At 39.6% G+C, this 14,897-nt stretch overlaps 1 protein-coding gene across 1 annotated transcript in view; it reads left to right on the top strand.

Moving 5' to 3' along the window:
* The window catches only part of HGFAC (HGF activator), a 38,895-nt gene that overhangs the window by 11,995 nt on the left and 12,003 nt on the right, over positions 1-14,897 (top strand). Inside the window, exons 5-7 of the mRNA XM_066549216.1 lie at positions 1,138-1,251; positions 1,898-2,029; positions 3,405-3,515. Of these exons, the coding sequence (XP_066405313.1) occupies positions 1,138-1,251; positions 1,898-2,029; positions 3,405-3,515 (357 nt within the window). The remainder of the gene's footprint in view (positions 1-1,137; positions 1,252-1,897; positions 2,030-3,404; positions 3,516-14,897) is intronic.

The raw sequence follows: 14,897 nt of genomic DNA, 5'->3' as shown, positions 1-14,897 counted from the left end.
ACATCACTCTCTTCTGAAGTAAATATTTTGATCCCTGCAGGGGAAGCTCAGATTTACCCTGCTGTAGCAAACTTCAGGATGCAGCCTTTGTGCTCCACCTCAGCCCTGCTCGTGTGTGCCTGTGCATGTTGCATCTCATGCTCAGGACACACTGTCTAGCTGAAGGAGCACCTGGACTGAGTAACCCAGGAGAGGTGTAGCAGAGTTTGACTAGCATTGAAAAGGAAGATTTGAATGCAGACAAGCTGTTGGGCCAACTCTGGAGCAGGTGTAAACATGCTGTTGGTTAACTTCAGGGGAGATACATCCCTTGGCACTGCCTGAAATCAGAAACACTCCCTGACCAGCAAGACCCTTACTACTTTTACGTTGCACATTGCCAAGCAAAGCTTCTATTGCATGAGTTGTCCTGGCATCTAACTCCTCTCTCACCACATTTTCCCATCATTCAGAAAATTCCCCAGTAAATGGAGATATGCTAGACTGGTCCAGTTTTCATCTTTCTTGGTGTGATTTCCTTGGATGTTTAAATGGGGATACAAGCATCATCATGTCACCCCAGGACAATGTGCTTTGTGGTTTGCTTTATAATTTTTCCCTTGGTTCCAGCTGTCCATTCGTTTTAGACATAATCCAAAATCCCATGGCAGATCCTTCTGTCGAGGGCTGTCCTCTGTGCAGTTTGAAAGTGATGCACGATCCCGGCAGTGGCAGAGGCCGGGCAGTGCTGCAGCCTTCCTCCCTGTGGCCTTCCTCCCTGCGGCCTTCCTCCCTGCCCAGTGTAAAGGCACAGCTCCATCTTGTGGGCACCTGGCCCGTCTTCTTCCTCACCACAGAGCCAGCCCTGGGGACTCCAGGTGTGCCTGGACCTGTCCCCTTCAGACAACTTAGTCTTGGAACGTGAAGGTTCAGCTCAGAACCACGTAGTTCAGATCTACCACATGGTTTTTAAAAGCTGGATAAATATGTTTCTATATTCCACAAACCCACTGTCAATTGGTTGGACAAACTTAGTTTTACATTAGTAGATGGTATTAAACCCACTGAGCATGGAACTAAAATGGTTCATGGAGCCAAAAGGAGAAAGCATGACTTATACTATACTTATTAACAACAATTTCTTAGTGGCTCCTCCAGATCACTGTGCAGACAACCCCTGCCAAAATGGAGGGACGTGTTCTCTCACTCACAGCCACAGGATGTACCACTGTACCTGTCCTGAGGAGTTCACAGGCGAGGACTGTCAGCTGAGTAAGTATCTTCTACCACCAGTGTTACAACATGAAATATGAATAGTAAGTAGAGCTCATTAATGTTTGCTTAATGAAAAGGTAGTGCTGTTGTGATGGGAGACACCACTGCAGCATGAATGTTTGTGTAGGTGGATTTCCAAATGGTTATGACAGACAATCCATTCCTGACAGGACAACTGAAAATAGCTTGACTGTGCAATTATAAATCCAAGTATGCTCTGAGCATGGGAAACACAAAAAGCCTCTTCCCCTTCCTTTGCTGTTTTTAAGATTTAAATATCCCTTACATGTTTGGAAATTACTAATATTTGGTAGGCAATGCACAGAGACATGAAAAAACAGCACAATTTCGGGTGATGCCTTGTTCCTTATGTACATGCATGTGCTGGGGACAGTGATGCTGTCCTGCTCATAGGGCTTTAGGAGAAAGCCACCTCTGTCTTGAGGTTCCTGGAGCTGCTGCTCTACTGGCTCAGTGCCTCCACACTCTGGACGCTGGCTAGCTTGAGAAGAACTGTCAACAAACATGGATCTGCTCAACAGGAAAAAAAGGATGAGCAGGGAATGATAATAGAGATTGTGATGCCGTTTCTTGCATGAAATAACATCTGAAAGCTTGTGTTGTTTGTAAAACTTCATTTCAGAGAAATGTTTTGACACCAGCCTCTACGAATTCTTTGATGTGGGTGTGAGCTGGTCAAGAGTGCAACAAGGAGCAGTGGAGCAGTGCACGTGTGTGCATGGCCAGATGGAGTGTGGCCGTGTGGAACACAAAAGTAAGGCACTGTTTTGTACCACAGCTGTAACTCTGCATGGAGCGATGATAAAGGACAGTGAGGGTATCAAAGCCTCAGAGGTGTTACACACCCCAGTGCTGCCCTTGCAGCTCATGTACCCTCTCTAAAAGATAATATTTTAGATTTAGATTTCCTTTCCAAGAGTTATAGATATGAGCAGTTATACTGACCCAGGAAATCCCTTCAAGGTGCCCATCCTTATTTGAGGAAGCAACTATTTTAGGAGGAATTTTAGGGACACACAGTGTTTTCTTAGAGAGGGATGAAACCCCGATCTGCAGCATTTAAGAATATACAACAGATTATATAGGAGAAGTGGTAGAATTCTTTCTCCAAAACTATAACCTGCCTGAGAGGCACACCCTGCACACCAACAATCACTTCATATTGCTGTTTTGCCTCTGTGTTTCTTCCCAAGTCCATCCCACTCTTGAATTACCAGCATGTAAATTTTACCTGCCTCCAAGATCCCATAAGGCCTGCATTGGCTCCAGAGTCCCCATGATTTTTGGCCCATTCCTGGCAGGGGTAATGCTTACATTATGAAGCCTCCTCCTTTTTTAAGGGGGTGCCAGGAGCCCAACACCCTTGCCAGCCAGCACAGGAAATACACTTTGGGTTGTCACCCATCTGAAGAAGCCAGCACAGCTCCTTTCATTTGGAGGACAGATGTTGGGAAGAAAACCATGTGCTTCACCTACACATGTGCTCTGGTATGGCTATTCTGCTACTCAGTCTGGCTAACTTCTACCCTGCCCAGATTCACAAGTAAGTCACACTATAAATTAGTTTCATAAAAGCCCTTTGAAATACATAGGTGTTTTTATTCCCACCTTATGTAATTGGAAACTAAAGTATGGAGAGTCAGTGGCTTTCTAGGATGTTGAGAGTCCATGTGAGAGTTGGGAAATTTGATAGGACTTAATGCTTCTCAATCACAGATCTTAAAATATTTAACTGAGCTCCCTACTAGATATGTTATTATAAATTCTAATGGAGCTCAGTGGCAAGTCTGGAATTGGCAGAACCCTCTATAGAGGAAGAAATGTTAATACCATCTCCACTAGTAATAATAATCACCACCCTCATTTTACCTATTGTTCACTGATAATATCTTTCAATAGCTGACATTATCCAATAGCAGTGAAAACAATAGACAGACCTCAGTGGGCAGAAATCAGTCGAGTTTCCTTCTCTTTAATTTATCACAAGTGTAGGTCTGACATAAACAAAGAAGAAAAACTTCCCCCAAATGCATATGCACAGAGGAGATGCACTAGAGCAAGTTAAAATGGACTGATTCTCTTGAATAATTTGTACCCTTGGTTTGATCATTGGTTGTGTTTCCTTGTAGGTTGTGTTCATAATCCTTGCATGAATGGTGGAGAGTGCAAGATGGTTGCCTCCACTGGGAAAATAGTATGTGATTGCAAAGACAATTATGCAGGAAAGTATTGCAATATTGGTAAGTATAACAACCTACAGGCAGACAGAATTAGGAGTTTCATCTGGGTGTAAGGCTGCTGGGTTTGGCTCTGTTGTACTCTGCATTCGAGGACATTTCTTGTAACACCTGAAGAGTCCCACAGAACAAGGGTTTAATGTATTTCTCCAGTGTAAAATATAACACATACTTCACCACTGAGACTCTGCTTCTAAAAATATTTTTTCATGCCCTTTACTTTATAGAAAATCAAACAGAAATTTTAATCCAATTACACATGCCTATAAAATAAGTGCATGCTTCCCTTTTGCAGTATCAGTCACAGGGTTGTACTCTAGAGCTGCTGCCTCCCTACACATCCACACATCCCCTATAAAGCAGAGAATAACATCTGACAAAATCTAGCAGCCGTTCTTTGGTAGCACTCAATGACTGTGGGACAGAGAAAATGCTCACCCTTTGGGTTACCATGCACTTTAAGCACATTTAGCCCAGCACAGGTTATACAAAACCCCTTCCTTTCTCTGATGGGTCAGGGCACAGAAATCTGCTTATTGGTATCTATGTGTAAGTCCTGTTTTATATTTTAGATGCTACATAGTTTTGATACAACTTTCCTCCAGAAGAGTTAACACTTACCCCAGAAGGGGTTAAATCTTGCTTGCATGCTATATCTGCAAATCATGCCAGAGGCTACTTTTTAAATAAATGCATGTTTTAGGCATAAATTTTAATAGACCTTCAGTCACACCATCCTGTGACCCCATCAATTCACTGGCTGTGTCTTTCTGGGTGCATAAATCCCATGGCTCATCAAAACTGAGGACATGACTCCCAGTAGCTCTGGTGGGCACTTTCTAAATCCAAATGGGTGGTGGGATAAAAAAAAACCTGTTAAGGAACACTGCAATTCATATCTAGTGTTCTTTTTGTTACTTTGATAGTTCACAAATGGTGTAGCCAACTATTCTAGCTGGGGAAAAAAAAATCCATTTGGGAGACCAGCAGTACAGCTGGAATAGCAAACAGCAGGAGTGAGTGGGTAAATTGGACAGGGTATGAGTTGGTCCTGAACTCACCAGGTACCTGATGAATCATGAGAAATGGGTTTGGGACTCTTTTAAGTCCTTCACAAGGAGCCCTATTTTAGCTCAGTTATCCTGTCCTTTAGTTACCCTGGGGAGATTGTCCCAGGCTTTGGGAATGCTGCTGCAGGGATCTGAATGAGGGGCTGCACAGCACATGTGTGACTGGAGCTCAGGCCAGGGCTGCACTCTGCTCATTTTCACATTAAACTGCTTTTCCAATTCCTGTTTTATTATCAGCTTCCCCTGCCCCAAGCAGCAATGGTGCACAGAGACATCCACCCAGCAGGGCCTGGATCATAAATACCAGGAAGGCAGTGTTACAGATGTCATACAGGTTTCTGACTAGCTTAGGACATGAAATAAGCAGGTGCTCTTTGATTACTTGAAAATAATAAAGCAAACATTTGGTTTGCTAAACAAGTGACTTTGGATGCTTACAATCCATCTGTGTTCAGCTGCCTAACACCCCTACACAGAATGGGAACTGAAGGCTTGTGTTTGTGTGTCAGGGCCTTGCAAAAAGTCTTAAAAAAGAAAAAACTCTTTTTCAAGATGCAGTCATTCTAAATGAATGCAAATAAATGAGTCTTCAGGTCTATAGACTGGTACTATCACCACAGTAGGGCAATGGCATTCTGGTGAAAGTGCTACAGCCTTGTGTTCTCTGAGCACTCAGAAAGGATTTTTAAATATTTGTTGGATTAATTTTTTCTTTGACCCTTCAATTTGATGCAGTGAACAGAAATGGCTTTTTTTCTTTGTTTCTGTTTTACTGTCTTATATAGTTTCCCTTGTCTAACAGGATGTACTTGTGAGGTTACCCTTTAGTTGGAATACCTGGTGGCTATAAAGCTTGATTCAGAGAAAGTGTTACACTATTTCCTCTCCAAAGTGTACTTCATTCTGAATTATCAGTAAAAGAGGCAACCTTAAAGCCAAGGTGTGATGCAAAAATGTGTTCTTAGATTTTTTTTTAAAGCAGAAATCAATCAATTCAATAAACAGAAAGTCTCCCAGACTGTTATAGAGCTGTAATGACTTTGAGGGATCCTCTGCCCTTGACTTACACAAAGAATTACCAGCCTTCATCTGTGTCTAATGGAAAACCAGCAAATTTATCTTAACATTAATAAATGAGGTACCATCCTTCATCCATCAGATCACAAGCTTTAGTACTGCTGTGCCTCAGGCATTGGTACAACTGAGGAGCAAAACCAGCAGGTTTTGAAAGTACTGAAAACAGTTCTCTTGCTTAAGGATTTATTTAGCAGATGCTTGGACCATCATATCTGTCAGACCATTACCTGTTTTCCATGAATTTGTCTAACTTCTTTAGTATTCCTTTATGCTTTTCCCTTTCACAGCATTCCATGTCAAGAAGTCCCAGAATATAAATAGATGTGATGAAAAGAACTATTTTCAATTGTTAACAAAAAACCCACTGCATGGTAATTTTATTCTTCCCCTTTGAACAGTGAGTAACAGAATAATCATAACTTTTGTGATTTTGAATATACCTATTTATCTGTCCATTACTTTTTGGACTACAAAAGTAGTGTCCCTGCCAGTTCTCAAAACTCATTTTTGATCCTAAAATTCTCTTGCAACAATCATCATATATGTATGTGTGTGTATATATGTGTATGTGTATATATATTTCTAGGCTATTATCATAAATGACCATATAGCTACTGGAAAATCATGAGCTGACTTAAAAGAAAAAAGAGAGATGATAAAAGTAACAGAGGAGATATCCATCACAAAGGAGATTGATATACAAAAGACAGTTTTTAATATAGATTTCTATTCTTTGTGGTAATACGTTATTTTCTTCTTAAAGAAGAAACTTGCAGTACTAAAGAAAGAACTGCCATTTTAAAAAGTGTTCTGAGACAGTTTATATGCATAGGATTTCAGGGAAGTTTAATTAGTTTAATTTTGAAGGAAATTAGATGCATTACCACCAAATCTCTCTCCAAAGAGATGCTGTTTAAAATTGTTCAAGGACTCATGTTTAATTAAGTTCAATTCATAATAACTGTCTTTAAATATGCACCTATTTTCAGAAATAAGGCTTTTGTGCTGAAAGAGTGGCTGCATTCTCTTTGGAAACAGCTCTTGCTGGGACAGCTCTGAATCCAGGCTCTAGGTGAAGATTCAGAATCAATTGTCCAATCATGAGTAGCAGTGGTTGTCTCATTGAACACAGAAATTTATCAAAAGGGCCCAAATCCAACCCTTCAGCAGTGGTGAGTGTGGGCAAGAAGTGAAACCTGAGAGACCTGTCAGTGAAATATTTTATCTCTAGCCCAGGTTGGTATTGGGAATGAAGAACAAATTTATTTGGTAGATAATTAACTTCATAAATATTTAGCTTCACTGGAGGTGATAATTAATGAAAAACAGTTATAAATATGTAATTGTAAAATTACTTTGACATTTTATGTTTCTTTGAAATGATAGGAGCCATGGTGGAGATGTTGGACACAGAGGAGGAGTTATCTGGACAGAGGACAGATAATTCATTTTAATATGCATTTATGGAGAAGCTAAAGGGGGTTAAAGGGTAAAGGAAGGAGTTGTATAATTTTTTTTTCAGGGGGTTAGTGCCCTTAGGTTTCTGTGGTTGACACCCCACCATTGCATTCACAGTTTTTGCTTTAGGTGAATGGAATGTGAATGGAAATGAATAGATATTTTGCCAGATTTCCATGTAAAAGCACTTAGTTTTTCTTACCACAGCTTTGTTACAGTTGGTTGGATGTCAGTTGTTAGTAAATTTGGGGTACTTATTTGTATTTTAAATTTATTCTTGATGTATTCTTATTTATGCTTTATTTATATGCTGATATGTTAGTGGGGTATATTTATTCTCTTAGTCACCAAGTCTTTTCCTGAAGCATTTGCTCACTGTGGTTGTGGGTTGCACTGGGTTTGAGTACATTGGGAGCACTGCACAGAGGATTAAATATTTTGAATTTTCTTTGGATTAAGGCTTAGGTAGACATAATGGTTTTGATAATATATTGGTCACGATGAAATGTGAAGTTGGTGAAGGTATTTTTGAAAACTCTGCTTTGTAGTGTTGGGGGTATTTACATCATTAGGCTATGGATAATGGAATTAGAGGGGTGCCATATCTTTAAAGAAAGCATGGGTTGGAATGCTAATTGTGGAAACCTTCTGGTTATGTAAGGAGATGTGGTGTATGTCAGAAGTAGGCTGAGGATTTTCAGAAAAGGAAGATGATAGAATAGCTGAATGTATAATGACCTACAGGAAAAAAAACCCCAAAACTTCTTGGCCACATCTTTAGGGGTTAAACTGGAGGAGTTTGAGGTAATAGAATTAGCAAAAACTGACAGCAAACCCACCTTTTTAGTGGTTCATTTACTGAAATAGTGTGTTGGCAGTTTTCTACTAAAAAAGCTACTTTAGTAAAGGAAATTCAGCTCTGGAGGCTGGCAGGAAAATTTAAAATATTTTTTGTTTTCTGAAGAAGCCATAAGATAATGAATTTTAACTTTCTGGTTTATATTTACCCTGTACTAGAATGCTTTTAGTGTTTAATTTTTTACTTTCTAGAAATGCAGGGGGAAACAGGATGAAGTACAGCAACAAGGTCACTTGGCTGACAATGATAAAATGGGCATTTAAGTGGTCAGTCAGTCCCCCCCTGAACTTGGACAAGTGGGTCTGTAAGTAAGACTTGAAAAAGGTTTCTAAGTGAGGCTGAGATGATGCTTGTTGCTTGCATTTGTGAAGCACTGGGCTTAGTAGTGAAACTAGGTGAAAAAGAATAAAGTCATTATTTCTCCACAGTTGTGGAAAAATAGATGGAACAGCAGATAAAAAAGCAACATCATGTATTAATATGGCTTGAAGAGGTGATTATGTTATTTGCACAGGACAAGTTTTATATGTCACCACAGAATTTGAATGAGGGGAAGGCATGGGTTAATAATGCAAGGATAATGAAGAGAAAGCCTAGAGCACCACTGCAGAAATAATAATGGTGGGTTGGATTTTTATCAGGCTTTGAATTATCAAAAGAAAATTCTACAATGCTGGGGTTACATGGATAAAAACTATGCCCAGTAGACTGTGGCCTGCAATGATCAGTGGAAGAGGCACTGGAAGATGAAGAAATGGGTGAGCATGGCATTGTCCACTAAGTGCCCACCTGTGATTCATTGCACTGAGACAGTGCCACTCCAGGGGATGGTGAACAGGAGACCAGAGACAGCTGTGGCTTTGCAAAACAGCCATTCCATGTCATTTATGGAGGTGGCAGATGTGAGCAATGATAGACAGGCTCTTCTTATCTCCCAGACTTCTTTATAATTTGAGGACCATAATAAAGCTTTTGGCTAATATGTAGAAAAACAAAAATGAAGAAGGAAATACAGCTTGCATGGAGGTTATGGATTAGAAATTTATGTTTGACACCTTGGCAAATGTGGCCTAGAGAGGAGAGCTAATGAGCTGTGCTGGTAGCAGCATGGCATACAGCAAGGACTGCCTCTGTAAGGATGAGAGATAAGGCAGATACCAAAGATGCGGAAAAAATTTCTCCGGTCAGAGAGAGGAGTAGGTTCAAGATCCAGAAATGACTTCTTTATTTTTACATAGATGTGCATTTTCCAGATGCTTGTGGGTACCAAGTTTTCTGTGTTTTGCTCTCTATTCCTACAGTGTTGCCTTTTTAGATGACAAGTCTTTGTTATAATCCTAGTATAAATAATATGATTAATATTAGCAGCCTCTAATATGAAGCAGCTGCTTAGTCCTAAGTCTTGTGAGAGTGCCTGACTTGGCAGCAGTGCTGCTGGGTGCTGGTTAATTGAAAGCCTTTAGGGTGTTTTTAGTCCTATTTGTGATTTATTTGGGACATGACAGTCGTTTCAGTTCATTATGTTACAGAGTGCACATCTTCTCTTGAATCCAAGGGGACTGACATCTCTTAATTCATGCAGTCTGTTGTGCTGTGTAATTTCAAGAAGGTGGTTGAAAGGAAGATGTGGAAGATGCAGCTCATCCTTGGATTACTGCATTGTTTGTTTCTTCCATCTTCTGCTTTCTCAGCCTACTCTGGATGTTTTGGGGGCTCAAGAGACCCCCATCTCTCATTAAAATCTCTCTACAGAGCAGCTGCTCCTCTGCTGACCATCATTTACTGCTACACAGTCTGTTCCTTCTCCTGCCCAGAGAGTTATTTTGGCTCATTCTCTAAGCACATAAGAACCTACAGGTATATTCAGAAGAATGAAAGCTTTCACTATGAATTAGGCACTTACACATTCTTCAAAATCCTGTATAGCAGTCTGTGTAACTCTCAAAGTAATTTAGTACTGGTATTGGCTTCTTGTTGCCAGAATTTCTTTCCCCTAGCTCTTGACAGCCTTTTTCCTAAATATATTGCTCCTATTAGCTTTATATACCTACCTATTGGATTGCATTTATGACTCTGTAAATCATAACTATTGTACTAGAACTGAAGATAATAAATAGAAAAATGAAATGGAATAAGAGCCACTCCTTCCTCCTATCTAGGATATTACTTTTCTAAACTGTAAGAAAGTACTGGCAGAGTTTATAGATTTCTGGATTTAAACTTTTATATTAAAGAATTCAGCTTATTCAGAAGGTAGCTTTGTACATTAGCTTTTATTATAGATATAAATCTCTTCAATTTTACCTCAGACGATCTAAACATTGGCAAGTATGAAGGTACAAAGACACTTTAAAGAAGAAACATATTAAAAAATAAGTCTAATTTTAGTAAATGTAATGTGCCATCCTCATGTCAGGATGCAACTTTAAGAGGTTTTGTGCAGGTAAATCACTTTTTTCTTTTTCCCCACAGTCTTAAATCCATCCTTGTTTTACATGTTAATTTTCTGCTAGATTTATTGATTACAAAAAGATGCCAATTTTTCCAGTTTTCTGCCTAGCTTTTAGCTCAGACAGATTGGTTGTGTCATAATCAGGCTGCAGTTTCAGCAGGCATTCATTCCTGTGTTAGGTGCTGTCAGTCCAGAGATTTTACTGCTATTCAACAACTAGAAAGTGACACAATTATTTGAATCAGTTATTTGTTATGTATATGTGCAATCTGCTGTTCATGATCCCAAACAGAAATATTGAAATATAGGTAAATATTGTAACAGTATGATTGAATGATATTGAAATATAGATACATAGGTCCCCTTATATTTCACTTGTGGTATGTGTTCATTAATTTTTAAACTCAGAAAGCCACAGTGGGTGCTATTACTGCTCACATTCACAGACAGGCAGGAAAAATGTGAAGCAATTTGCTTCAAGCCAGGAACAGTCCAGTCCTGGTGCTACTGCCACGCAATCGTACCTATGCCTCATGTCATCAGAATTCACATTCTCATCATTAATGAGTGAAAAAAATGGCAACTGGTCTCTTCAGTGGAGTCTGCTCCTTAGATACTTACAGAGATTTTCAGTGGCATAGGGACACACTAGAAGTCAGATCTTCCTTTGGGAGCAGTACTGGGTGGATGTCTTCCAAAGCTCTCCTCATGGTGTTTGTTTCATTTAGCACAGGAATATTTGCCTCATTGCTCTCAGAACACCTGGCAGGGTGTGTGTGTCTGTGTGTGCTGTGTTTCACACAATTTGATGGAATGAGATGCTGGTAGGAGCAACCTCCACGAGTACCAGAGACTCCTCTCTCTCACACATTTCCTGCCAGCCTGGAGTAGTCATGGTCTGCCTGTGCAGCAGGGGAAGTGCAGCTCCCTCAAATCAAAGGCTTTCACACCATTCATCGCTGAGGGCATCTCACAGCTACCCAGGAAGGGAGATCAGGGAACTTCTGGTGGAATGAAGAAAGGACAAACCCTTCTGCAGGCAGCCCATGAGTCTGAACTCATGCAGGAAGGAAATTTGGCTTATGCCCTGGTAAAGGATGGCTTGAAGGGCAACACACCCTGCAATGCTGAGGCCATGTAAGCAACAAATTAATGCAGAGGTGTAGAAAATCATTGTTCATTGCTGTTCATCTTGAGGAAACAGCATCAAGCTGAGTCAGGGGAGGTTTAGGTTGGATATGTCCTTTTCCTCTTCCCCCCTCTCTGTTCCTGCCATCAGCTTTACATAGAAATAAAATTAATCTAACATTGTATTTCATAAACGCATTACATGTTGGTCAGGGATAAATCAAAGCATTGCTGAATGAAAGGGTTACTTTAAACCATCCTGTCCCAGAATCAGAACCATTGATGAAAAACCATATTTTTATAAATAGAATGAAACAGCTTATGTGTATCTGGAAAAGAAAATACATTCCAAGCTCAAAAACATCAGGAAAATTGATGGTGAGGTGTTTTGGGGAAAAGAAAATGTGAAAGATTCATTGTTTTCTGCAGAGAGTTTCAAAACAAACTCCTGAAAATGTTCAGGTATATAACTACAGGACTTGAAACAATATCTGGAGACAAAAAGTCTTGTGAAATGCTTTCAGGAAGTTAGTAATTAGAACTGGTTGGATAACTGCTATTTCAGGCTGCTGTTAATTTTAAGACCCAAACCTGTTTTTTTGGAAAAGGCAGAGATTTGCTGTGACTTGCTTATAAAATACAAAATTTTAACACGTGTAATGTTTTATGTGAGCTATTGAAATACCTTAGATTGAAAAAATAAAACACAACAAGAAATTATTTATAATTTAAAATTTTAATATTATTTTTTCTGAAAATAAACTAACAGGGGTGATAGTGGCATAGGACTGTAGAGTAACTTGAATCTGCATTTGTATCAAAACTTTCATAATCTGAAAATTTAGGCCATTTCTATTCTTAGCAGTGATTTGTGGTAGTACAGGGAAATGAATGAACAAGAAAACACATATTACATCCTCCATGACTTTCTTCCACATAAGAAAATATGCATGTTTCAGAGTTGTGAGACATTGTGGAAGCTATGTGGATTTGGGACTGAACAGTTCCCAGTCAGAGCAATCCATTAAGAACTGCTGAAAGCAGACCACCTACACACTATTTCTGACAAAGGGGGGAAAAGAGAGTTTTTCAGTGCTGTAACAGTTCAAAAAAAGAGAATTAGAGGCAAAAGGTCTATATGACTGCAATAATTGCAGAGATATTTTTTAAAACTTTTTTTCCTGAATTATAGGTGATAAAATGTATAAAGCATTGCAGATACTTCTCATGGCCTTAGTGGGTACCATGGTGCTGCTGCCAACCAGTCAGGTAAAGGCTTCTGGAGTGGAGCACAGACCAACGGAAAGCTGCTAATGAATGGTAATTTTTCACCTCAGAAGCCTTTCCACAGGTTGCAAATTAACTCAAGTTATGCCTGTTTCCAAAATACTCCTCATAAAACAAAAAAGAAACAAAAAACTTCCTCAGAGATATCCCTGTTCCCCTCAACAAGTGCAAGATGTAATCTAAACTTCTCAGCTACAGAAGGAGAACGTGAGGGATGATATAGAAAGAGGCCAAATTCTTCCAGTTAAAATATGCTGGCAGCTTTAGCAATGACTGGCAGACCTGATGAAACAGAGATCTGTTGGATTTTGAGCCTGACAAGGATAAGCACAAATTGAAAACACCATCTGCAAGACATCCAAACCACAGGTAATGCAGAATATGGCCCTGGGTCTGTGCTGACATTCAATCCCTTGTTTCATTCTCATAAAAGTAGCCACTCTAAATTGTTTCTGAATGCAATAAATACAGCACAAGTAAACACAGCACCTGCAAAAATGAAAAAACATAGCATGCAGCATGATTGTGGTATTTTCATGACACTGTTTCAGGCAAACAAAGCAGGGTAACTTGCAACTTGCTCAAAAATTAAATGGCAGGTTTGCCAAGACATGGTTACTCTTTCTAACAGTACAAATGATAGACAAGTTATTTCCTGTGAGGTCCTAGATTATGGTTTTTAAAATATGAGTTTGATATAATGTTATTTTTATAGTCATTGAATAAAGTCAATTTGAATCAGGTTGTGGGTGGGAGAAAATGTGATCTCAGCATGTCAGAAGTGTCTGCCAGGCCAAGCTAGAAAGTGGATTTAGCTAAGTGTTTGTATACCAACTAATGTTCTTCCACCTAACTTCTTGACCTTCATCTCCCAAATTTATGCCATATGCTTGCTTGTGGTTTTGAGTTCTGTCACTACACTGATGACTTGGCAGGGTAATTAACAGCAGCAGTTCAGCACAGTGGTTCATTATTTCAGTCCTGGTTATGTGCCCTGGTTCATGCGTCACCTTATTCTGTCAAAACAAACAGGTCTTTGGCAATAGCTGTCTGCACTGTGTGGTGTGATGGATCATCCTCAGAGGGTGTTTTTCAGCAGTTGGCCAATGATGTTATATCTTCAAGTATGCCTATAAGTTTAGAAGAAGATTCCACCAGTCTTGTGACATGTCAAGGACATGTCATGTTGACATGGCTGGGACAAGAAACCCTCTGAGGCTCGGTCACAATTAATCCTTTTTGTGCATTAGATGGTTTTGTGTTTCCTTTGGGATGCTCTTAGCTGTGTTTTGAGGTGTAGGCTTTCTGTTCAGTGTAGCTATTTGTATACAAATGCATCCCCATATGTTTTTCAGCCATAATGCTGGTATGTGCTGTTGATAGATCTTGGCAGCTGAGTATACAGGTCATGGAATATGTATGTGTCAGACCTAGCTGAAGAAATAGCCCTTATGCAGGTGACAAAGATGTGGGTTTCGAATAAGAAAATTCAACCTACTAGTTAGAATTTTGCAAAATTGATGTATCTGGAACATGTAGCTACACATTTGTAATATACATGAGTATAGTGTCTGTATATATATATATGGGTACATATGAGGCCATTAAAAGAAGTATTTTCAAAAATCAGTCCCTTGAAGCACTTGCAGAGCAGTGCTATGTTATTTTCAGTACTATGTTTCTGTTTGAGCTGGTTGCCTTAAGCACCCTATATTTTCAATGGAGATTCATTCAATGTCGACAGGAGTTTATGGGGTCTACCTCACTTTAAGAAAGTTACCTCAAAGAGGCTGCATCGATTTGGCACTAGAAATCTCTGTTTCTCTTAATTAACTAAAAAGGGAGCCTCCAGAGATGAGCTCAGTTGTGTCTAAAATTAGACCAGAGGAATCCCAGCCATATTGCTGACTCTGCTGCAGATTGCTGACTGAAATCTTCCATACACAGTACAAATTCTTGTTCTAATTTTCTGCCATTCTGTCTCTTGATTAGTTACTTGCTCCTGTGTAAAATGAGCTTAACTTACTACTAATTTTAAGCGGAGGTTTTAACTT

The sequence above is a fragment of the Molothrus aeneus genome, chromosome 4 (assembly GCF_037042795.1).
Source record: "Molothrus aeneus isolate 106 chromosome 4, BPBGC_Maene_1.0, whole genome shotgun sequence".
NCBI lineage: Eukaryota > Metazoa > Chordata > Aves > Passeriformes > Icteridae > Molothrus > Molothrus aeneus.
This window is presented reverse-complemented; position numbering and strand designations above follow the sequence as displayed.